This window comes from Oncorhynchus masou, chromosome 15 (genome assembly GCF_036934945.1).
Source record: "Oncorhynchus masou masou isolate Uvic2021 chromosome 15, UVic_Omas_1.1, whole genome shotgun sequence".
NCBI lineage: Eukaryota > Metazoa > Chordata > Actinopteri > Salmoniformes > Salmonidae > Oncorhynchus > Oncorhynchus masou.
Genome location: NC_088226.1, coordinates 59235158 through 59261146, shown reverse-complemented (window position 1 = coordinate 59261146; position 25989 = coordinate 59235158). Strand labels below are relative to the sequence as shown.

General features: G+C 41.6%; 1 protein-coding gene and 1 pseudogene across 1 annotated transcript; one reads left to right on the top strand and one right to left on the bottom strand.

The window, feature by feature from the left end:
* Window positions 1-1559: 1559 nt before the first annotated feature.
* On the top strand, window positions 1560-13377 carry LOC135556556 (oocyte zinc finger protein XlCOF8.4-like). The gene is made up of 2 exons (XM_064989857.1): window positions 1560-1838; window positions 8993-13377. The coding sequence occupies exons 1-2, from the start codon at window positions 1661-1663 to the stop codon at window positions 10255-10257; spliced, it is 1443 nt and encodes a 480-aa protein (XP_064845929.1). The 5' UTR covers window positions 1560-1660; the 3' UTR covers window positions 10258-13377.
* Window positions 13378-17966: 4589 nt separating this feature from the next.
* On the bottom strand, window positions 17967-23898 carry LOC135556890 (zinc finger protein 177-like; annotated as a pseudogene).
* Window positions 23899-25989: the final 2091 nt, after the last annotated feature.

Genomic DNA, 25989 nt, shown 5'->3' with positions numbered 1-25989 from the left:
TGGCAGGTATTGCCCGAGCTAAAGCTGGCTGGTGTCTGAGGTAAAGGTGAAAACCGCTAGCTGTGGTTAACAGTGACTACTAGCTAGTAGCTAGTTAACTGGCTTGCTTCTGATGGAGGTTCCAGTTATAACATATAAAAATCGCAGATCCATACCACATTGGGTGAGGTGGGTTGCAGGAAAGTATATTTAGATCATCGATGGAAAGTGAGATTAAAATATATACGGGAAAAAACGGTGAAACCGACTATTTACATGGGACAAAACAAACACACGTCAAACTGCTACGACAACCAAATGTTTTCTGTAGTTGCGGATCAGACCTGCACAATGGTCTGGAGGAATTTTGGACCATTCATCTTTATAAAACTGTTTCAGTTCAGCAATATTCTTGATCCGCAACAACATAAAACATTTGTTTGAGGTTATTGCTGCCAATGGAGGGTCAACCAGTTATTAAATCCAAGGGTTCACATACTTTTCCCACCCTACACTGTGAATTTTTACACGGTGTGTTCAATAAAGATATTAACATGTAATTGTTTGTGTGTTATTAGTTTAAGCAGACTGTGTTTGTCTATTGTTGTGACTTAGATGAAGATCATATCAAATTGTATGACCAATTTATGCAGAAATCCAGGTAATTCCAAGGGTACACGTACTTTGTATTGCCACTGTATGTGATAGTGGTGGAATAGGGGCCTGAGGGCACACAGTGTGTTGTGAAATCTGTGAATGTATTGTAATGTTTTTAAAATTGTATAAACTGCCTTAATTTTGCTGGACCCCAGGAAGAGCAGCTGCTGTCAATGCAGCAGCTAATGAGGATCGGTCAGAAATACAAATACAGAAATTGCATCTAGAGGTTCCTCCTTTGTAATTAGGCCTTCACATGAGTCTTTCTGTATAGCTGTTCAATTTACACTATTAATATAAAACAATCCTTACAATGAACTTCAATTAGTGGAAATGGAGGAGACTGAAATGAAAACATATAGAATCTATTACTCACACCACTCCTCTCAGGATCCCTCCCCCTTGACCCATCTTTCTCTACTTTTTCAGGAACCTCTCTCTGACACACTGCTGCCACATGCCCGTAAGCTTGAGTGCTGTAATAACGTAATGTATTTGGCACAAAAGCTCATTCAGGATAACTTATATAGCCTAACATCCCTTGGCAAATGCTATCGAGCAGCGTGCTTTGGCATTGATCAACCAATGATGTGTTAGATACCACCCACATACATTTACTTGACACACCCTCATTTTCATATTGGAAAAAGAAATATAGAAATATAGAAATTGAGAAATAATATAAATGAATAAAATGAAAAAGTATATTAATTATTAAATTAATTGTGTATCTATTTATGTATGTATATGTTTAAGTGTGCATTTATTTATTTATTTTTAATTAGAGTAGATTTGGTCCGCCATACATTTCCTCTCTTTGAAGGGAAATTAGGTCGAGGGGAGGTACTTCAAGAGGAATTGTAGAAATAAGGGGGATTTAGCCATAATGAAGACTTTGTGGCTGTAGTAACTAGTGACGACCTTTCGCAACCGGATGCTTTTGTCGCTGATGCCGGACGTGATGAAAACAACACAACGCGCTATCTGTCTGGCAAACTAGCTACTTCACTTGCATTTTCTACAAATGTCTAAAATAAAATTATTGAGGGTTTTCCTCAACGAGAGATTAACAGCTGCTGCTGAGGAGATATTAGGGGTTGTTGAAAAAACTATTGCAGAGTATGAGGAGGAAGTGTTCCGTCTACAGAGTCTGCTCGACATTGACATTGTTCTTCAACCTGAGATAAACCTACACAGAACAGGTAGGCCAACCCATTACGTTTGTCTAACTAACTCAACCTTCATTTTATAGGACATTGGAGCAAATGTGGTTATTTTGTAGATGAAGTTTAGGATTAGTCAATCAAAAAGGGGACTTTTTTGGCCGCACTTTTTTTAATTTGAACGAAACTAAGTTAGCTACATGTTTGTCCATGGTAAAATGGTCAGAATGTGAATATTGGATCAGAATTATCAACCATTCGTTAGGTAAAGGCAAAGATTGTATTGACAGGCGCGGTCCTGGTCGTTCTGCCGCCTTAGGCGAGACAAAAAATTGTTGCCCTCCTACAACCCCGCAAATGACAATGGGGAAGTGTTAATTTAGTTAATTTAAATTTCTTGATGAAATGTGAAAATACATTTTCTGGATGTTTAAAATGCATATTTTCTGGACGTTTAATGAATATTTTATGGACGTTGAACATCTATTTTCCGGAAGTTGAAATCGGGTTCATTTTCGGTTTTGAATGAACGTTGAAAATATATAATTGCCGCACCAAATCTGAACCAAACATAGAGATGGAAATTTATATATGTCCATCCATGTAGTGGGCCTAACTTTAGTAAAACAGGCAGTTGCATTGGCTTTATTAGTCCGGATTCCTGTGACTAATCAATTTGGCTATTTTTTTTTTTATTTAACCTTTTTTTAAACTGGTAGGCCAGTTGAGAACAAGTTCTCATTTACAACTGCGACCTGGCCAAGATAAAGCAAAGCAGTGCGACACAAACAACACATGGGATAAACAAACATACAGTCAATAACACAATAGAAAAATATATATACAGTCTGTGCAAATGTAGTAAGATTAGGGAGGTAAGGCAGTAAATAGGCCATAGTGGCAAAATAATTACATTGTAGCAATTAAAACTCGAGTGATAGATGTGCAGAAGATGAATGTGCAAGTAGAAATACTGGGGTAAAGGATCAAAAAAGTATAATAACAATATGGGGATGAGGTAGTTGGGTGGGCTATTTACAGATGGGCTGTGTACAGGTGCAATGATGGTAGGCTGCTCTGAGTGCTGATGCTTAAAGTTAGTGAAGGAGATATGACTCCAGCTTCAGTGATTTAAAAAAAAAAATGTTTTTTTTTATTATTATTTATTTATTTTGCAATTCGTTCCAGTCATTGGCAACAGAGAACTGGAAGGAAATGGCTTTGGGGATGACCAGTGAAATATACCTGCTGGAGCACGTGCTAGGCGTGGGTGCTGCAATGGTGACCAGTGAGCTGAGATAAGGCAGGGCTTTACCTAACAAAGACCTATAGATGACCTGGAGCCAGTGGGTTTGGCGACGAATATGAAGCGAGTGCCAGCCAACAAGCGCATACAGGTCGCAGTGGTGGGTAGTATATGGCGCTTTGGTGACAAAACGGATGGCACTGTGATAGACTACATCCAATTTGCTGAGTAGAGTGTTGGAGGCTATTTTGTAAATGACATTGCTGAAGTCAAGGATCGGTAGGATATTGTTTGACAGCATGAGTGAAGGATGCTTTGTTGTGAAATAGGAAGCCGTTTCTAGATTTAATTTTGGATTGGAGCTGCTTAAGGTGAGTCTGGAAGGAGAGTTTACAGTCTAACCAGACACTTAGGTATTTGTAGTTGTCCACATATTCTAAGTCAGAACCGTCCAGAGTAGTGATGCTAGGCGGGCGGGTGCGGGCAGCGATCGGTTGAAGAGCATGCATTTAGTTTTACTTGCATTTAAGAGCGGTTGGAGGCCACGGAAGGATTGCTGTACGGCATTGAAGCTCGTCTGGAGGTTTGTTAACACAGTGTCCAAAGAAGGGCCAGAAGTATACAGAATGGTGTCTGCGAAGAGGTGGATCAGAGAATCACCAGCAGCAAGAGTGACATCATTGAATGCAGAGAAAAAAGTCGGTATGAGAATTGAACCCTGTGGCACCCCCATAGAGACTGCCAAAGGCCCGAACAACAGGCCCTCCGATTTGACACACTGAATTCAATCTGAGAAGTAGTTGGTGAACCAGGTGAGGCATTCAGTTTTGAGAAACCAAGGCTGTTGAGTCTGCCAATAAGAATGCAGTGATTGACAGTCGAAAGCCTTGGGCTGTTCGATGAAGACTGCTGCACAGTGTTGTCTTTTATCGATGGCGGTTATATCGTTTAGGACCTTGAGCATGGTTGAGGTGCACCCATGACCCACTCGGAAACCAGATTGTGTAGCGGAGAAGGTATGGTGGGATTCGAAATGGTCGGTTATCTGTTTTGTTAACATGGCTTTCGAAGACTTTAGAAAGGCAGGGTAGGATAGATATAGGTCTGTAACAGTTTGGGTCTAGAATGTCTCCACCTTTGAAGAGGGGGATGACCGTGACAGCTTTCCAATCCTTTATGGATCTCAGGTGATACGAAAGAGAGGTTGAACAGGCTAGTAATGGTGGTTGCAACAATTGTGGCAGATAATTTTAGCATGAGAGGGTCCAGATTGTCTCGCCCAGCTGATTTGTAGGGGTCCAGATTTTGCAGCTCTTTCAGAACATCAGCTATCTGGATTTGGATGAAGGAGAAATGTGGAGGCTTGGCCAAGTTGCTGTAGGGGTGCAGAGCTGTTGAGCGGAGTAGCCAGGTGGAAAGCATGGCCAGCCGTAGAAAAATGCTTATTGAAATTCTCGATTATTGTAGATTTATCAGTGGTGACAGTGTTTCCTAGCCTCAGTGCAGTGGGCAGCTGGGAGGAGGTTAGGTTGCATAAACATAACCACATGTAACATGGATTTTGAATACGCATCCAAGAATTAGTATCCGCATCAATATTACCAATGGAAAGTTACACCTCACTTACATAAAACTGATCAGAATTCAGAAGAATGCCAGGGTCATGCTGGCAAAAACATTTGCGGCTGTGACGTAATACTCTCAATAATGTAAACTCAAATGTTTAACTTACAATTAAACAAAATCGTTTGCGCTTATGAATACTGGTTTCAGTAAAACCTTCTGCCTACTCAAAAGCAAATACTTTATGAATTTGTCACAAATCAGCTTGTGGTGTTGCTAGCCAACTAGCCTGCTAAAGTTAGCCCTGCTAGCCTGCTAATGTTAGCCCTATCAGCCTTACAGCTACATTAAAGTCAACCAAAGTTTTGGAAAATCATAATGCCATCGAACCAATGTTACCTGTATATGGAGGTATGTCAGCCAGCTAAAGTTAGCCTAGCCAGCTAAATAACATAGCTAGTCAACCATCACAGTTGACATGGTTGAGTAGTAAGCCAGAGAACAACTAGCCTAGCACATGCAGGAACCCACAGAACACAACAACATAAAAGCCAGCAGAAATAAAGTAGTGAGAGCAGAGACTTCGATTTGACGGCAGAGTTAGCTACCAAAGTCAAAGAGGAGCCACGGAGAGGCCATTTCATATAGTGAGGTTAGTCCACATTGAATTTACCCGGTTTATCTCCATTACTGCTAACACAGCGATGTACCGGTAGGATACAGAGATTGCAGGCTTCACATTCAAGCACTGCACAGCACCTGGTTTCAGTCATTCTCATTCTAAATCCTGCTTTCCACTGGTTATACTTAGCCATCAAAGTCTTCCGTGGTCCCTGTGCCTAAGGAAGTGAAGGTAACCTGCCTAAATGATTACCACCCCGTAGCACTCACGTTGATAGCCATGATGTGCTTTGAAAGGCTGGTCATGGCTCACATCAACACTATCCTCCCAGATACCCTAGACCCACTCTAATTCGCAAACCGCCCCAACAGAGCCACAGATGAAACAATCTCAATCACTCTACACACTGCCATTTCCTACCTGGACAAAAGGAACACCTATGTGAGAATGCTGTTCATTGGCTACAGCTCAGCGTTCAACACCATAGTGCCCACGAAGCTCATCACTAAGCTAAGGAACCTGGACTAAACACCTCCCTCTTCAACTGTATCCTGGAGTTCCTGACGGGCCTCCCCCAGGTTGTAAGTGTAGGCAACAACACGTCTGCCACGCTGATCCTCAACACAGGGGCCCCTCAGGGGTGTGTATTTAGTCCCCTCCTTTACTCCCTGTTCACCCACGACTGCATGGCCAAACACAACTCCAACACTATCATTAAGTTCACTGACGACACAATGAGACAGCCTATAGGGAGGACGTCAGAGGACAACAACCTCTCCCTCAATGTGAGCAAGACAAAGGAGCTGATCGTGGACTACAGGAAAATTCAGTCCATTAACATCAACAAGCCTGTAGTGGAGCGGTTCGAGAGTTTCAAGTTCCTTGGTGTCCACATCACCAACAAACTATCATGGTCCAAACACACCCAAGACAGTTGTGAAGAGGGCACAACAAAACCTGTTCCCCCTCAGGAGACTGGAAATATTTGGCATGGGTCCCCAGATCCTCAAAGTTCTACAGCTGCACCATTGACAGCATTCTGACCAGTTGCATCACCGCCTGGTATGACAACTGCCCGGCATCATAAACCCCCACCCTTATTTTTCCCCGAGGGATGTTCTGTCGGCGTGACGCACAAAGATTCCCGTTGGCTATACCGACTCCGACAGCATATCCTGAGAGAGCAGAGTATGTTACAATCCCCGATGTCTCTCTGGAAAGCAACCCTTACCCTAACTTCGTCTACCTTGTTATCTAGAGACTGGACATTAGCAAGTAATATACTCTGAAGTGGTGAGTGGTGTGTGCGCCTCCAAAGTCTGACCAGAAGGCCGCTCCACCTACCTCTTCTGTGGCGACATTGTTTTGGGTCAGCCTCTGGAATCTGTTCAGATGCCCTGGGTGGTTTGGACAAAGGATCCGCTTCGGGAAAGTCGTATTCCTCGTCGTAATGCTGGTAAGTTGACGTCGCTCTGATATCCAATAACACGTCAAGTTTTCTGGGCTAACAATGTAAGAAATAATACATAAAAAAACAAAATACTGCAAAGTTTCCTAAGGATTAGAAGCGAGGCGGCCCTCTTAGCGCCATCTTGTACATACATCAAAGCTAGCTTGATGTTTTTGCGCCACAAATGAGTCGTAACCCCATCCTTGTGGGTATTACTGCACTGTGTTGCTATTACTGGACTAGCTACAAATGAAGGAAAACTACTACAATCTTTGCTCGATTACCACTACCAAACGCACAGGAGAGGAGGAGATGCAGGTTTTTTTGCATTCATTTATGTGGTTAATACTTTCTGGATGTACAGTGCATTCGGAAAATGTTCGGACTCCTTTTTCCACATTTTATTACGATAGCCTTATTCTAAAATGTAATAAATACATGTTTTTCCCTCATCAATTTACACACAATAATCCATAATGATAAAGTAAACCGTTTTTTTGAAAATGTATTAAAAATAAACTGAAATACCTTATTTACATAAGTATTCAGACCCTTTGCTATGAGACTGGAAATGGAGCTCGGGTGCATCCTGTTTCCATTGATCATCCTTGATGTTTCTACAACTTTATTGGCGTCCACATGTGTTAAATTATATTGATTGGACATGATTTGGGAAGACACACACCTGTCTATATAAGGTCCCACTGTTGACAGTGCATGTCAGACCTAAAACCAAGCCATGAGGTCAAAGGAATTGTCCGTAGAGCTTCGAGACAGGATAGTGTCGAGGCACACATTGTGGGAAGGGTCACAAAAAATGTCTGCAGCATTGAAGGACCCCAAGAACACAGTGGCCTCATTCTTAAATGGAAGAAGCTTGGAACCACCAAGACTCTTCCTCGAGCTGGCCGCCCGACCAAATTGAGCAATCGGTGGAGAACGGCCTTGGCCAGGGAGGTAACCAAGAACGCGGTGGGTACTCTGACAGAGTTCCTTCATGGAGATGGGAGAACCTTCCAGAAGGACAACCATATCTGCAGCACACCACCAATCAGACCTTTATGGTAGTGGCCAGATGGAAGCCACTCCTCAATAAAACTTACATGACTGCCCGCTTGGAGTTTGCCAAAAGACAGCTAAAGACACGCAGACCAAACAAGATTCTCTGGTCTGATGAAACCAACATTGAACTCTTTGGCCTGAATGCCAAGCATCACACTTGGAGAGAACCTGGCACCATCCCTACGGTGAAGCATGGTGGTGGCAGAATCAAGCTGTGGGGATGTTTTTCAGCGGCAGGGACTAGTAGACTAGTCAAGATTGAGGGAAAGATGAATGGAGCAGAGTTCCTTGATGATAAACCTGCTAGGACCTCCGACTGGGGAGAATATTCACCTTCCAACAGGAAAACAACCCTAAGCACACAGCAAAGACAACGCAGGAGTGGCTTTGGGACAAGTCTCTGAATGTCCTTGAGTGGCCTCGCCAGAGGACGGACTTGAACCCGATCAAACATCTCTGGATAGACCTGAAAATAGCTGTGCAGCGACACTCCCCATCCAACCGGACAGACCTTGAGGATCTGCAGAGAAGAATGGGAGAAACTCCCCAAATACAGGTGTGCCAAGCATCATACCCAAGAAGACCTGAGGCTGTAATTGCTGCCAAAGGTGTTTTTAACCAAGTACTGAGTTTTAACCAAGTACTTTTTATATTTAATAAATGTGCAGCTATTTTAAAAAAAAAACATTTTGCTTTGTCATTATTGGGTATTGTGTGTAGATGTATTTATATTTTTAATCCATTTTAGAATAAAGCTGTAACGTTAAAAAAAAGTAAAGGTATGAATACTTTCTGAATGTACTGTATGTAGTGTTCCTCCAGATTATGTAAAATTGGGTATAAGCTATGATGAAGAACAATCTCACACCTTTTTAGATCATTGACTTTAAAGGTTACATTCCCTAATTGTTGTTTGAACGTTTTCTAAAGACATTTTAAAAATAGATTTGGAACCCTGTTTGTAAACTTTCAGCTTATATTTTTCAGTGATGAAGAAAGGTATGGTTGTCCCATGATAGGGTTGGGGTATGCAAAATGGGTTAACTTTGTTTTGGCATTCATGGGCAAAAATGTATGGAATATTTTTTTGTGTTAAAATCAAAAGGGGTGCAGTCAAAAAGGTGATTTGAATTCATATGAAAAGACCCATTTCTTTATACTTTACTAGCAGAAGTTAATTATTGCAGGCGTACCAGACAGGAGGTAGTTCTGCAATGTCATTGACTTTTCTATTTCATCCTTTCTTCCAGATGTCCAGCAGCTCAATCTCTCTGTCTCTGAAGAGGAGGTTCCCCCTGAGCAGCAGCAGTGTGAGCAGGAGTGGAGCCCACGTCTGGGACAGGAGGACCCAGAGCCCACACAGATTAAAGAAGAGCAGGAGGAACTCAGGACCAGTCAGGAGGAAGAGCAGATTCAAGGGCTTGAGGCAGATGCCATAGAATTCATATTCAATCCTGTCTGTGTGAAACGTGATCGTGATGAAGACCCAACTCAGCCCTCACCTCTCTATCAAGCCCAAAAGGAGGGAAACGGAGAGAGAGACACTCTACCCAGTACTACAACTGAAAATATCAAAACAGAACCTGATGGAGAGGACTACATAGAATCAGAACCAACCAGTGTCTCTCAGCCTTTCTCTACAGTAAATCCAGACTGTTCTGCAGTTCAGAGTGAAAACAGGCAAAGTGTCAGTGGTAGGGAGACTGGAGGACCTCCTTCTTCAGGTTTTAAGTCAGTCAAATCAAAAATAACAAAGATGGTAAAAGGACAAATGTCCCATATCAATAGTAAGGGTAAGAGATCTACACAGTTGTCCCTCCTGAAATCATCCAGTCAAAGTAATTCTACTCCCTGTTGTAAGTTGTGTGGCAAGTCTTTTCATCAAATGGGTTCATTAATTAAACACGTGCAAACTCATAAAGATAAAGAAGGTATTTGTGGTGTTTGTGGTAAATGTTTTCAGTCCACAGAAAGTATGGAAGGTCACTTCCAAACTCACATTACAGCTAGTTTTTGTTGTGATGTTTGTAGTAAAGGGTTCAGCAAGAACAGTAAGCTGATAGTGCACATGAGAAGCCACACTGGGGAGACTCCATTTCGATGTTGTCATTGTAGCAAAGGATTCAAACAGAATGGAAGTCTAAAAATACACATGAGAATTCACACCGGAGAGAAACCTTTTTCATGCCCTATTTGTTGCACATGTTTCAGTCAGAATGGAGATCTAAAAATACACATGAGGATTCACACAGGGGAAAAACCATATAGCTGTTGTCATTGTGGCCAAGGATTCAACCAGAAGGGAAATCTAAAAACACACATGAGGACCCACACAAGAGAGAAACCTTATCGCTGTCATGATTGTGACCAAGGATTCAGCACTGGCAGCGCTCTGAAAAGACACATTATGATTCACACAGGGGAGAAGCCTTTTTGCTGTCCTGATTGTGGAAAAACATTTAATCGGAGTGGACATGTAAAATTACACATGAGGACCCACACAGGGAATAAATAATATTGCCATTTGTGGCAAAGGATTCAGCACTAGTGGCCTTCTGAGATTAAAAACATTTGGATTCATACTGGAGAGAAACAGTATCCATAGTGACTGTGGTAAAGGATTCTGCACTGGCACCAATCTGAAAGTGCCCTTAAGGACTCAGAGGAGAGAATAGATACCCTCAATTTAGAAAATTATTTCCCCAATCAGGTACGTTAAATAACAATCGGACACAATGAGAAAACACTTTCATTTAAAATTGATAGAACTGTCACTAGAGGGAGAACTTAACTGTGTGCTGTTTGGGGAAAGGTCTGGAGACCGAAGATTGAGAGTCGATGTCTCAGAACACTACTCGTGGGTGAATAAGATATGACGGAATTACTGCTTGAATTTAAGAACTCCATCACTATCTAACAGAGAGCAGTTGTTAGTTATAGGATGACAAGACATTTGGGAAACTCCTCCCTTTGTACTTAAACATTTTTGTTTTTGAAATCTTATACATTATGTACACTGAGTGTACAAAACATTAGGAACACCTGCTCTTTCCATTAAATAGACTGACCAGGTAAAACCAAGGTGAACGCTATGATGCCTTATTGATATCACTTGTTAAATCCACTTCAGTGTAGATGTTTTGTATACTCTATGCTTTGACGGACTAGCGCTCTCGTGAATAAACATTTTGACTAAATAGCTGGGCCTCCGTCTGTTTCATTCAACCAGTATCTTACAAATTCTGGGTTGCAGACTGAGTAGTTTAATTGAATTGGGTTTTGAATATTGAGAACATAATTCTTGTGACACAGACGTAGTTTCTCTGTCCTGGCGATGCAGAGAAAACCCAGCCAGCTCTATATTATACGTGTCGTTGTTCAGTCACAACTTGGTGAAACATAATACACTGCTCAAAAAAATAAAGGGAACACTAAAATAACACATCCTAGATATGAATGAATGAAATATTCTTATTATGTGCTGACAAAATCACACAAAAATTATCAATGGAAATCAAATTTGAGGTCTGGATTTTGGGTCACACTCAAAATTAAAGTGGAAAACCACACTACAGGCTGATCCAACTTTGATGTAATGTCCTTAAAACAAGTCAAAATTAGGCTCAGTAGTGTGTGTGGCCTCCACGTTCCTGTATGACCTCCCTACAACGCCTGGGCACGCTCCTGATGAGGTGGTGGATGGTCTCCTGAGGGATCTCCTCCCCGACCTGGACTAAAGCATCCACCAACTCCTGGACAGTCTGTGGTGCAACGTGACGTTGGTGGATGGAGCGAGACATGATGTCCCAGATGTGCTCAATTTGATTCAGGTCTGGGCGGGCCAGTCCATAGCATCAATGCCTTCCTCTTGCAGGAACTGCTGATGTGACAGGTTAAAGGAAATATTCATAGCCTGTTATACATTAAAAAGTATTAGTAAGTTCATAGTATGTGAGGATCTTAAAACATCTCACGTTAAAAAGATGCATTCAGTATTAGTTGATAGAGATTGATAACATTCATATAATTGTGTTAAAGTTCAAATCTGTCAAAGGGTACGAATTGTGAGAGTAATGTGTAAACGTTATATTGATTACTTTATTTTGTGGTGCCTAAAAGTGTTAATCTGTGATCTACGAAATGCTCTTAATCTATGAGCCAGAGATCGATTGCTCTGGTCTCCACCCATATTCCTGGGGAAAATCGCAGTCTTTTCTCATTGAACTTAAAGTCGAATTGAGAAAACAACACCGTATCACTCTCGTGATTATTTCTCCCCTGTTTTCAGGGGTGTAACACTGACACACTCCAGCCATATGAGGTGTAGCATTGTCTTGCATTAGGAGGAACCCAGGGCCAACCGCACCAGCATATGGTCTCACAAGGGGTCTGAGGATCTCATCTCGGTACCTAATGGCAGTCAGGCTACCTCTGGCGAGCACATGGAGGGCTGTGCGGCCCCCCAAAGAAATTCCACCCCACCCCACACCATGACCGACCCACCGCCTAACCGGTCATGCTGGAGGAAGTTGCAGACAGCAGAACGTTCTCCACGGCATCTCCAGACTCTGTCACGTGCTCAGTGTGAACCTGCTTTCATCTGTGAAGAGCACAGGGCGCCAGTGGCGAATTTGCCAATCTTGGTGTTCTCTGGCAAATGTCAAACGTCCTGCACGGTGTTGGGCTGTAAGCACAACCCCCACCTGTGGACGTCGGGACCTCATACCACCCTCATGGAGTCTGTTTCTGACCGTTTGAGTAGACACATGCACATTTGTGGCTTGCTGGAGGTCATTTTGCAGGGCTCTGGCAGTGCTCCTCCTTGCACAAAGGCGGAGGTAGCGGTCCTGCTGCTGGGTTGTTGCCCTCCTACGGCCTCCTCCACGTCTCCTGATGTACTGGCCTGTTTCCTGGTAGCGCCTCCATGCTCTGGACACTACGCTGACAGACACAGCAAACCTTCTTGCCATAGCTCGCATTGATGTGCCATCCTGGATGAACTGCACTACCTGAGCCACTTGTGTGGGTTTGTAGACTCTGTATCATGCTTCCACTAGAGTGAAAGCACCGCTAGCATTCAAAAGTGACGAAAACATCAGCCAGGAAGCATAAGAACTGAGAAGTGGTCTTGTCACCACCTGCAGAACCACTTCTTTATTGGGGGTGTCTTGCTAATTGCCTATAATTTCCACCTGTTGTCTATTCCATTTGCACAACAGCATGTGAAATTTATTGTCAATCAGTGTTGCTTCCTAAGTGGACAGTTTGATTTCACAGAAGTGTGATTGACTTGGAGTTACATTGTGTTGTTTAAGTGTTCCCTTTATTTTTTTGAGCAGTCTATATTACAGTTTTTAATGTCCCGTTGGTAGGATAGTCTTAATCGTAGATTACCATTTTATTTTCCAATGATTGCACGTTGGCCAATAGAACGGATGGTAGTGGAGGTTTACTCACTCGCCTACGAATTCTCAAAAGGCAGCCTGACATTCGCCCCCTTTTTCTCTGTATTTCTTTCACGCAAATGACGGGGACTTGGGCCCGTTCTCGAGAAAGCTGAATTTTCTGTAAAGGGCTTCCTTCATTTCAATCTGTTATTTAGGATAGTATTGTAGAGTAACTACAATGTTGTTGATCCATCCTCAGTTTTCTCTTATCACAGTCATTAAACTCTATAACTGTTTTAAAGTCATCATTTGCCTCCTGCTGAACTCCCTGAGTCGTTTCCTTCATCTTCAGCAACTGAGTTTGGTAGGATGCCTGTATCTTTGTAGTGGCTGGGTGTATTCATACACCATTCAAAGTGTAATTAATAACCATAATGCTCAAAGGGATATTAATTTTTTATTTTTACCTATCTACCAATAGGTGCCCTTCTTTGCGAGGCATTGTAAATCCTCTGTTCTTTGTGGTTGAATCAGTCTTTGAAATTCACTGCTCGACTGAGGGACCTTACAAATAATTGTATGTGTGGGGAACAGAGATGAGGTAGTCATTTAAAAAATCATGTTAAACTATTATTGACAGAGTGAGTCCATGCAACTTATTACGTGGCTTGTTAAGCACATGTTTACTCCTAAACTTATTTAGACTTGCCATAACAAGGTGGTTGAAAAATTATTGACCCAAGACATTTCAGATTTCATTTTTTATTAATTAGCAATAACATCATTCCATTTTGACATTATGGGGTATTGTGTGTAGAACAGTGACAAACAATCTCAATTAAATCCATTTTAAATTCAGGCTATATGTAACACAACAACATGTGCAAGTAAATGAGTGTGAATACTTTATAAAGGCCCTGTATTCACTGTTAGTCTACACCTGTCGTTTACGAAGCAAGTGACACAATTTATTTGATTCAAGACTTTAATCTCAAGAGAAAATGGGTTAAACGTAAATTGCTCAAAGTAGTCATCTTTACACAGCAAATTTCACAAAAACACGTACTGGAAGAACTTCGCAGATGCAAAGTTTGGCAACAGAATTGCGGTAAAATATCCCTTTGTTTTTTAATGCGACCACGTTTTCCAAAAAACGTACATTTCCATTTTAGTCATTTAGCAGACGATCTTATCCAAAGCAACATATTTAGTTAATTAATCTTAACCCCTGTAAGGGGACAGAAGTGTCTGTCTAATATCTAAGAGATTTAAGAAAGCTCAGGAAATATGTGCTGTTGCTTTTTCACACATATTTCACTCATTGTTTGGGTAGGCACAAAACTACGTCCATTTCTTTTTTTACCATTTACTTTTAGACGAGTCCCATGACTCTTGACCCGTGACGCTACAGACGTTTTCATGACAAATACCGCTGTAACTCGGCCACCTACCACAGAGGTGGAAGGCCGCCATAGGAGGATGCGGTGGATTGAAACACAGCTCATGCAAAAAAAAAACATCTCTAGTTTACGCTGACGGATTTTACACTGACGGGAATTGTTTTATTATGTTCCCTAGATTGACGCATCGGTGGGGGTTTAATGTATCAATGACATGACACATTGAGTTTGAAAAAGATATATTTTGGTTATTGAACTACAATAGGTGAAGTGGATTTCCATCTGCTAAAGGAATTACATCATGGGTCCCTGATCTGTACTACACAGGAAGTTGTCCATTTACAGAGGCCGCTCGACATTGGTATACATTTTAAAGAGAGCAGCAAACGAAAACCATTGATTTCCAAAGTTTATCCACAAGGACTACGTTTAACATAACATTTTACAGAAACACATTTACAGGAAGAACTGTGAAAAAACTGAGGGATATTTCAATTTAATTATGTTAACAAACTTTGCATTTGCACACTAAATGTATTTTTTTCTGCTGTGTAAATATTTCAAAGTAGTCATTGTGCATAGAATTGTATGGTTTGTTAAACTTTGAAATCAATGGTTTTTGTTTGGCATACATTTCAAAGTGAAAAAATGTAAGTCTCAGCATAATTCCGTTACTGTGGAATTGCCCAAATACAAATACATTTACAAAAAACAATCAAGGTAAGGGATTTCTCTTCCAATAAACCACGTGGACCTCAAAGCCAGCAAAGCCTTTCCAAACACATGAAACTAACTTAAAACTTAACTTACACATTAAATATTGTCAAACATCAATAAACTCACTGAAGGCCACAATCAGGTTCAAATTCCAAGTCAGAGTGTATCAAAATGGCTTGTTTTTAGGCCGTCCCTAAAAAATGTGGCTCTCTCGGTTGTGCACGTATAAACCCATTTTGCTTTATTGCCACCTGCTGGAGTGGAGTGCGACAAGGTCAGTTTGGCTTAGAAGAGAGGGCATTAGTTGAAATAGCATACCGGCAAAACCCACCAACCTTGAGTCCTCTACAGGGTCGGTGTCCCCCCGCGGGACGGTTGAGCTAACGTGCGCTAATGTGATTAGCATGAGATTTGATTAACAAGAACATTTCCCAGGACATAGACATATGTGATATGGGCAGAAAGCTTAAATTCTTGTAAATCTAACGGTATTGTCCAATTTACAGTAGCTATTACAGTGAAAAAATATAATGCTATTTTTTGAGTCCACACTTATGAACTTGAAAATGTATTAATAAACCAATTAGGAACATTTGGCAGACTTGATACACCCTGAACAGAAATGCAATGATTCATTGGATCAGTCTAAAACGTTGTAAATATACTGCTGCCATTAAGTGGCCAAAATCTACATTGCGCCTAAACTGGAATAATAAATTGTTATAATAAATAGTATATAATAAAAAACAATTACAGTCAATCATATGGCCTATGAGCCTTTGCTAAATGCAACATGATAGGCCTTTATCAAGCATAAAACATTGCATGGATTGGTGACTCGATATAATTGTCAAACATTTCATGAACACAGAGGAAAGAGAATTGTGCAGGTAAAGACACTTCACAATAAACATGTTAACATTTATTCTGTTATTAAACAAAGGTGGATAAAATATGCATAAATATATTTTGAGATGAAAAAAACATGTTTGAGAAGATTAATTTATATGAATGGGAATACTTGAACATATCACAATAGTTTTCTTACTGCTTGTCAAAACATGGAAAACTAAATAATGTATTTTCCCCTCAAAGAGTGGATATTGACATCAAGCCCATGACAACATATATGGTTTGTATAGGATTCTTTCTGCTACTGTAGACACTGAAGGAAACATAAGCACAAATAAGCAATATTCTTGGCAGTAGAAAGGCCTTACTAAAGAGCTCAGTGACTTTCAACACGGCACCGTCATAGGATGCCACCTTTCCAACAAGTCAGTTTGTCAAATGTCTGCCCTGCTTGAGCTGCCCCACTCAACTGTAAGTGCTGTTATTGTGAACTGGAAAAGTATAGAAGCAACAACTCAGCCACGAAGTAATAGATCACACAAGCTCGCTGAACGGGACCGCCGAGTGCTGAAGAACGTAGCGCGTAAAAAAACAACAACAATTGCCTGTCCTCGGTTGCAACACTCACTACCGAGTTCCAAACTGTCTGGAAGCAACGTCAGCACAAGCACTATTTGTCGGGAGCTTCATGAAATGGTTTTCCATGGCCGAGCACCTGCACACAAGCCGAAGATCATCATGCACAATGCCAAGCGTCGGCTGGAGTGGTGTAAAGCTTGCCATTGGACTCTGGAGAAGTGGAAACGCCTTCTCTGGAGTGAGGAATCATGCTTCACTATCTCACAGTCCGACTGATGAATCTGGGTTTGGCGCATGCCAGGAGAAAGCTACCAGCCCGAATGCATAGTGCCAACTGTAAAGTTTGGTGGAGGAGGAATAAGGGTCTGATGTTGGGCAATTAGCAGCAAAGGGTTCGGGCTAGGCCCCTTAGTTCCAGTGAAGGGAAATCTTAACGCTACAGCATACAATGACAGTTCGGCGAAAGTCCTTTGTTTCCCGCATGACAATGCCCCTGTGCACAAAGCAGGGTCCATACAGAAGCGGTTTGTCGAGATCAGTGTGGACGATCTTGACTGGCTTACACAGAGCCCTGACCTCAACCCCATCGAACACCTTTGGGATGAATTGGAACACTGACTGCGAGCCAGGTCTAATCGCCCAACATCGGTGCCCAACTTCACTAATGCGCTTGTGGCTGAATGGAAGCAAGTCCCTGCAGCAATATTCCAACATCGAGTGGAAAGCCTTCCAGAAAGGTGGAGGCTGTTATAGCAACAAAGGGGGACCAACTCCATATTAATGCCCATAATTTTGGAATGAGATGTTCGACAAGCAGGTGTCCACATACTTTTGGTCATGTAGTGTGTGGTAAAATTCAACATATTAACAGGAAATGTTAACTCTCAAAACAAAAGCATGTTTCATGTACAAAGGGAGTACATAGGTTCAAATTTCAGTTGTGCCATCCTTTAACTAATGAGCAGGAAAATCCAGAAATCCATGAACTGCTCTCTGTTAGAGATGGGGAGTTCTTATGTGCGAGCAGTAATTCAGTCATACTATATTCACCCAAAAGTTTCATTCTGAGGGGCATCTCCTCTCACAGGTGTAAATTACAATGTGCCTCTCAATCTTCTGTCTCCAACCTTTTCCAAAACAGCACACAGTCATGTTTTTTTCCCTTGAGACAGTTCATGTAACTTTGTAGGAGTTCTATCATTTTGAAAAATCCTGCAATCATTGCACCTATACAGTGCTTCCTTGGTGTGTGATTGTTATTCAATGTACCTGATTGGGAAATGTATTTCTCATATGAGGACATCAGTATGGTCTCTCCCCTGAGTTCTCATGTGCACATTCAGATTGGTGCCAGTGCTGAATCCTTTGCCACAATCAGAACAGCTATGAAGTTTCTCCCCTGTGTGGGTCCTCATGTGTATTTTTAGATGTCCACTCCGATTGAATGTTTGGCCACAAACAGGACAGAGATATGGTTTCTCCCCAGTGTGGCTCCTCATGCGTCTTTTCAAATCTCCATTCTGCATGAAGCATGTACTACAAACAGGGCAGGAAAAAGATTTCTCCCCTGTGTGGCTTCTCATGTGTACTGTCAGTTGACTGTCCTTGCTAAACCATTTACCACAAACATTACAACAAAACCTAGAAGCAATGTGAGTTTGGAGGTGGTCTTTCATACTTTTTGTGGACTGAAAACGTTTTCCACACAGCATCACACCACAAATGCCTTCTTTATACATAGTATGAGTTTGAACATGTTTAATTCACGAGCCCATGTAATGAAAAGACTTTCCACAAATCTTACAAGGAAGGACATCGGTGTGGATTTCTTACCCGTAGTATTGATATGGAACCATGGTCCTTTTATCATATTTGCACTCTTTGATTTGACTTGGTTAAAATCTGACTAAGGTCCTCCATTCTGCATACCACTGACACGTTCACACTTTTCACTTTGAGCTGCAGAACAGACTGGATTTCCTGTAGAGAGGGGCTTAGAGACACTGGTTGGTTCTGATTCCCTATAGTCCTCTCCATCAGGTTCTGTTTTGATCTGTTCAGTTGTAGTATTGGGTAGAATGTCTCTCTGTTTCCTTCCTTTGGGGATTGATTGAGATGTGAGGGCTGAGTTGGGTCTTCATCACAGTCACTTTTCACAAAGGCAGAAGTGAATATGTCATCTTTAGCATCAGTCTCAATTCATTGAAGCTGCTCTTCCTCCTGACTCTTTCTGAGTTCCTCCTGTTCCTCTTTAAATTGTATGGGCTCTGGGTCCTCCTGTCCCAGATTAGGGCTCTACTCCTGCTCACAGTGCTGCTTCTCAGGGGGACCTCCGCTTCCGAGAGAATGAGCTGCTGGAAGTCTGGAGGAAGGACAAAACAGAAAATTCAATGACATGTTGTAACAAGGTGGAACCAAAGTTTTGGTCAGCATTTCATTTGGGACCTAATTAGTGATGAACATGGGAAACGTACAAAAGCACCCCATAGTAGGGGAAAAAGCTGATTGAACAGCATGATCGTTATTAGGGTTGCAAAGGGTCACAAACTTTCCGGTAAATTTCTGGAATTTTTAAGTTAAGCCCAGGAATTTGGGGAATTTTGCTTAAATTCATCAAAATAATTTGCTTATAACAGGGAACCTTTTTTTGTGCGATACACAAGGCGATTCTAGATCGTGGCATATTTTGGTTAAACTATCCCCAATTCAATGGAATTGCAACCCTCTGCATGCACAGTGCATTCCTCCATCACATGTGCAATGCACTCTTCCATCACATGTACAGCTGATTCTCAAGATCTTGCACAGTACAACACTGTCTAAGCCAAGGACTACATGCTTTCCAGTAAATTTTGATTACAATACTGGGTGGGTGAATATATTTTATATGACATACATGATTTTTTGTTAACTAGTAAATAGTAGCCTCTAGTAAAGTATGTTTAAATCATTTCTAACTTGTTAACAATTTCTGCTAGTTAGTTTTTGCTACCATGTGGGTTTTAGCTTGCTTGAGCCCGTTAACTGAGTAGTGTTAATGCACATGTTTCCATACATGTTTAATTTTATAACATTTATCTTACAATGGAGTTGTTTAATCTAACCGCTTAACTATTTATCTATACATGGAATTGTATGTTGTTTTTTTCCTCCTTTTTTCATAATCTTTACAGGAAATCCCACAGGCACTATCTGATGTGTGGTGACATTTCACTGCAGCTAATGTAGAAGGAAAAGCTGTGTACATTTGCAAATATTGTGACAAATCATATGTGAAGAATGATGCAGAATCATCTGTCCAAGTGCATAAAGTTCCCTCAGCGCTCACAACAAGCAACCTCTGACAAAAGTCCCTCTACTTCTATTCGAGGGGAAAATTATGAATCAGACACCTTATTGATAGCAACGGCTCATGATCCTCCTGGAATCAGAATTCTTTTGACTCAATGGATGAACGTAGTCAGAGAAATGCTGATGAATGTCTTGCTCGAGGTGTGTATGCAACTGGTTCACCTCTGATGAAGAGATTTCTGAATGTTCTTCAACCAGCATACACCCCTCCAACCAGACATGCTTTAGCTACTAATTTGCTGGATACAGAATTCAAGTGAAGGTCAAGCAAATCAGAGAAAGCAGACTGTATTGCAATCATCTATGATGGGTGGTCGAATGTTCGCGGGCAAGGAATAATTAACTACATCATCTCCCCCCCTCAACCAGTATTCTACAAGAACACAGACAAGGGACAACAGACACACCTGTCTCTACATTGCAGATGAGCTGAAACAGTCATCAATGACCTTGGACCACAGAAGGTATTTGCACTGGTGACAGGCAATGCTGTGAACATGAAGGCTGCTTGGTCTAACGTGGAGGAGTCCTACCCTCACATCACATCACACCCATTGGCTGTGCTGCTCATGCATTGAATCTGCTCCTCAAGGACATCATGGCACCGAAAACAATGGATACACTCTACAAGAGAACCAAGAAAATGGTTAGGAATGTGAAGGGTCATCAAGTTATAGCAGCAATCTACCTTACCAAGCAAAGTGAGAAGAATAAGAGCACCATATTGAAGCTGCCAAGCAACACCCATTGGGGTGGTGTTGTCATCATGTTTGACAGTCTCCTGGAGTGTAAGGAGTCTCTCCAAGAAATGGCCATATCACAGTCTGCCGATATAGACAGCCCCATCAAGAGGATCCTCTTGGATGATGTATTTTGGGAGAATAGTAAGCAGCCGTAAACTCCTGAAACCTATAGCAGTAGCCATTGCATGGATTGAGGGAGATAATGCCATCCTGTCTGATGTTCAGACTCTGCTTGCAGATGTAAGAGAAGAAATCCGTACTGCCCTGCCCACTTCACTGTTGCTCCAAGCAGAGGAAACTGCCATTCTGAAATACATCAAAAAGCGTGAAGACTTCTGCCTGACGCCCATACACATGTTGGACCCAAGTATGCTGACAAGAGCATCCTGTCTGGTGCAGAGATCAACAAGGCCTATGGTGTCATCACTACTGTGTCTCGCCTGGATGAGGGCAAGGTTCTTGGCAGTCTGGCAAAGTTCACTTCCAAGCAAGGGCTTTGGGATGGAGATGCAATATGGCAGTCGTACCAACATACCTCATCAGCCACTTGGTGGAAGGGACTTTGTGGATCTGAGGCTCTTTCCCCTGTTGCCTCCATCATCCTCCAAATCCCACCAACGTCTGCCGCCTCAGCACGCAAATGGTCCTTGTTTGGGAACACACACACCAAAGCATCCAGCAGGTTGACCAATACAAGGGTTGAAAAATTGGTGACCATCCGGGCAACTTTGAGGATTTCTGAGCCTGACAACGAGCCATCCTCAACAAGGTTGGAAAGTGACAGTGAAAATGAGGTCTGATGGTCAAGAGGTGGACATTGAGGAGGTCCGGGGAGAAGACATGGAAGCCTGAGAGGAAGACAACCAAAGCTTTAGTTTCTAGACTATAATTTTACAGGTGTATGTTGAAAAGATTTTTGGGTGATGCGATAGATCATTCGGATCATTCAATATTGTCTTTTGTTGTTCAGTGAAATCATCCCATGTGAAGAGTCAACTCATTTAATTAAAGTTAAATTCGTTATTATTATTTTTATTCTATTGGAAGGATTTAATAATTTGCAATTATGTTTACTTATGATAAGGTAAAAGGGTTTTGTTTCTGTCTTCATATGATATGGTAAATATATCCAATGCAAAAAACATCTACATTTAAATGGTATTAATATGCATATATTTCAGTTAATTCCCATATATTCCCAAGGAAAGTTTCCACCTCTGAATATTCCCCAAAATATGCAACCCTAATCATTACACAAATGCACCTTGTGCTGGAGACAATAAAAGGCCACTCTAAAATGTGCAGTATTTTCACACAATGCTACAGATGTCTCAAGTTTTGAGGGAGCGTGCTGACTGCACGAATGTCCAACAGAGCTATTGCCAGAGACTTGAGAATTAGGCAGTAGATACAACCGGCCTCACAACCGCAGACCACGTGTAACCACGCCAGCCCTCCACACCAGCTTCTTCACCAGCTGTAATAAAGCCCCTTTTTGGGACAAAACTCAATCTGATTGGCTGTGCCTGGCCCCCTAATGGGTGGATCTGGCTCCCAAGTGGTGGGCCTATGCCCTCCTGGGCCCACCCATGGCTGCGCCACTGCCCAGTCATGTGAAATCCATAGATTAAGGCCTAATGAATGCATTTACATTGACCAATTTCCTTCTCTAAACTGTAACTCAGTAAAATCTTTGAAATTGTTGCATTTATATTTTTGTTTATTATAAATGAGTGTTTAGGATGTACATATGCTCTGAGACCAGGTTGAATTTAATGGAACTGAGGACAAGGACTATGGTAACTCATTCACTATAAGCAAACAGCCTTATCGCGAGTGTGGCGATGCATTCGTGCATTATGGAAGGCGTCGCCACATTTGTGATTTGGTTTACATTTGTTTGTAGTGAATGGGTGACCGTACAATAACTCCTCAGCAGCAGCTGTTAATTTATCGTTCAGAAAAGCCCTCAACAACTGTATTTGAGACATTCTTTGATAATTCAAATTGAGTCAATAACCTAAGTTCTTCTTGGCTGCTTCACAGCAGTCTAAATATTGACGAGTCACAGATTGTTTTGTTGTTGTTGGAATCCTTCAGAGTAAAAGTCCCGTTCTGTATACTTTTATACTAGTTATCATACAGATAATAATGTAATTATTTCTATAAGAATGTAATTTGTTAAAAAACAATTCACGCCTAAATGGTCAACAATATTTTTGGGTGTGTACTCCCATAATTTATTGCACGAAAATTATCTGTATATTGTGTCGCATTCTATTCAGGAGCATTTCAGCTTTCCAGCAGTGTAGCAGCTAATATTGTAGCCATATTTAATATCGGACATACATATTGCAGTAAAAGGGGGATCCATTTTACTCGGGAGCACCTGTAGTTTACAAATCCACAGAGGTCGTCGTTGCTATTCTTCCATGCCATCCCTAGGAGGGGTGCTTCACTTGAGTGGGTTGAGTCACTAACGTGATCTTCCTGTCCGGTTTGGCGCCCCCCCATTGTCGCTAACACAACAGACAACTTTTCCATCTACTTGCAATTCTCTGGCCACTGTCAACAGTTCCTCTGCCAAGTTCTTTGAGGTGTGTTCTGTCACTGAACTCAAAGCAGTCCAGAAGGCAGCTAGATATCTAAAAATGTTCAAGGAAGTTACATGTAACCGACATGTAAGAGGTGGTTACCCTTGATGTCCTGCAGTCAGTAGTAAGGCAAAATGCAGTAGCTTTTTGGACTCTTTCCCGCACTGAAGCCTGTGTGCTCTCATACAGTTGTGGAATAAGTGATTTTGAAAGGGGTTTCCTGCTTGGAATTGTGTACATCGGATTTAGACTATTGCTATTCTAAAACCTCTGTCCTCCATGATTGAAAATGGCTGGACATTGGTGGCAATCATTTTAGCCAATGTAATATCAATTTAGCCTTGTTTTGCTACAGACATTGCTACAGACATAGACTGGTCCATAGAAGACTGCGTTGCTGTGGGTCGCGGAGTAGGCCTACCTGACTGAGTGCACACGTGGAGATGCTGGCCCCCACCACTATTACTAGCAGGCCCGCTAGTTTCTCGAAGCTCCGCTACAGCTAGCTTCACAGTTGGGTGCACAATTCGCATATGCCGGTGTAGGTTGTGTATAGAACTGGCTTTATATGAGATTTCTCAAATTCTACACTGTGCTCTAACATTGTCTACATTATTAAAATGCATCCAAATGCTACTGTGCTTCAGACTCATTTTCCAGCTGTTGTTTTCACAGCTGTCCTTCCTTTTCCTCTCTCTGACTGTGAGTGAGTTGGCTCGGCCTTTCCTCACTCATCTTTGGTTCATTGGTTGACACTGCGTGTCTGATTGATGAGGCTGTTAGTCTGAGCAGACAGTCAGAACGAATGTGTGCGCTTGAGCGTTTAGGCCTATATTATTTTATTTATTTTTCGTTCATTGAATTAGTTAATTCTGTTCATTTAAATCTTTTGATTACTCATATCTTCATTTTAAAATATTTTCATAAATAGATTTGGCTCTTCTGATATGCGAGCCAGCTCCCAACGTTCACCTATAAGAGCTGGCTATCACTAATATATAGACCCCATGGCCGCGACATGTTCTCTTTCATTTTCTCGGCGGACGTCCATATGGTTTGAGGTACAAACTTTCTGAAGTTCGCTTGGCATGTCAATGGTAAGTATAATATCTTGCGTGGGAGTACACTCACTGGCTGTTTGCAGCCTAGAAATGCAATGGAACAGAGCTCGCTCTCACGTGAACGAGCGTGGTCAGCTCATGGCACTCTGCCAGAGCCCTGACCCATTCCCCTCTCAATCACCTCCACTTCACAGTAGAAGCATCAAACAAGGATCCAAAGACTGTTAACATCTAGTGGAAGCCGCAGGAAGTGCAATATGACCAATATCCCACTGTGTATTCGATAGGCCAAGAGTTGAAAAACTACAAACCTCAGATTTCCCACTTCCTGGTTGGATTTTTTCTCAGGTTTTTGCCTGCCATATGAGTTCTGTTATACTCACAGATATCATTCAAACAGCTTTAGAAACTTCAGAGTGTTTTCTATCCAAATATAATGATAATATGCATATCTTAGCTTCTGGGACTGAGTAGCAGGCAGTTTACTCTGGGCACCTTATTCATCCAAGCTACTCAATACTGCCCCCAGCCACAAGAAGTTTTAAAGATTTACCATCTCCCAAATTAAACTCTATAAGGTATACATCTATCACATCAATAAACAGTCACCTTATTAATTATTACCTCATCATTTTGAACAGTGGTAACCTTCTTGAATCTGCAAAAACCTCGGCCTTCCTCATGATTCAGTACTACACAAATTTGTTTAATTATTTATTTACTAGCTAACTAAATAACACAGAATAAACATAGCCACTTACTACATGAGACAAAGGTCCCTAGCAGACTGACACAATATGGCTTTTACACAACGACATCGAGAGGGAAAAAGAGAAAAAGACTTATCGCCGATACATTTTCAAAACTATTCTCACAGTAATCATATAGTTTTACTATATGATTACTGTTTGGAATAAGAAATCAAGAATGTATTTACGCATGAGTGCCTTTATTCGCCGTTTATCTCTTTCGGAACCAGCCCTCATTAGGAAGGTTGTTGGCCTTTCAGCGGCAAGCTTGTATGGCTCAGATTGTCCGAAAGGGGTCTCCTCTTTCCCATCTTCTACTGTTGTTCACTCTGGAACGTAGCTAGCCAACCGTGTCGACGGTTCCCATCCCATCCCATATTGAAGTTTTGGATAGCTACAACCCTGACATTTTCCATAACATCAATAGACTACTAAGGGCCATCATCACCCCTCCTATGACTTGTAGTGTTGAGAGACCCTTCTCCACTACAGGCCGTATCCAAACATCCATCCAATCTTGCATGCTGACTGCATGTCTCAACAATCTAGCTCTGTTGTTCTTTGAAAACAAACTCCATCAATGAATGTGATGGGGGCATGTGAGCATGTTACTTAAAGGTGATTTTTACCATTTAAAAAAAAACATGCTCACATGGCCCCATCTCTTCCATAGATGTTTAGCTAGCGGTGGCTAAAGTTAGCTGTAGTTCAATGGCTGTTTAAAGAAAACTGAATAAGTGATTACAGTTTCTCCTGCTCCATAGACTACTTTCAGGGTGAGTCCTTTAATGAAAACACATTCAGGGCTTTCTAT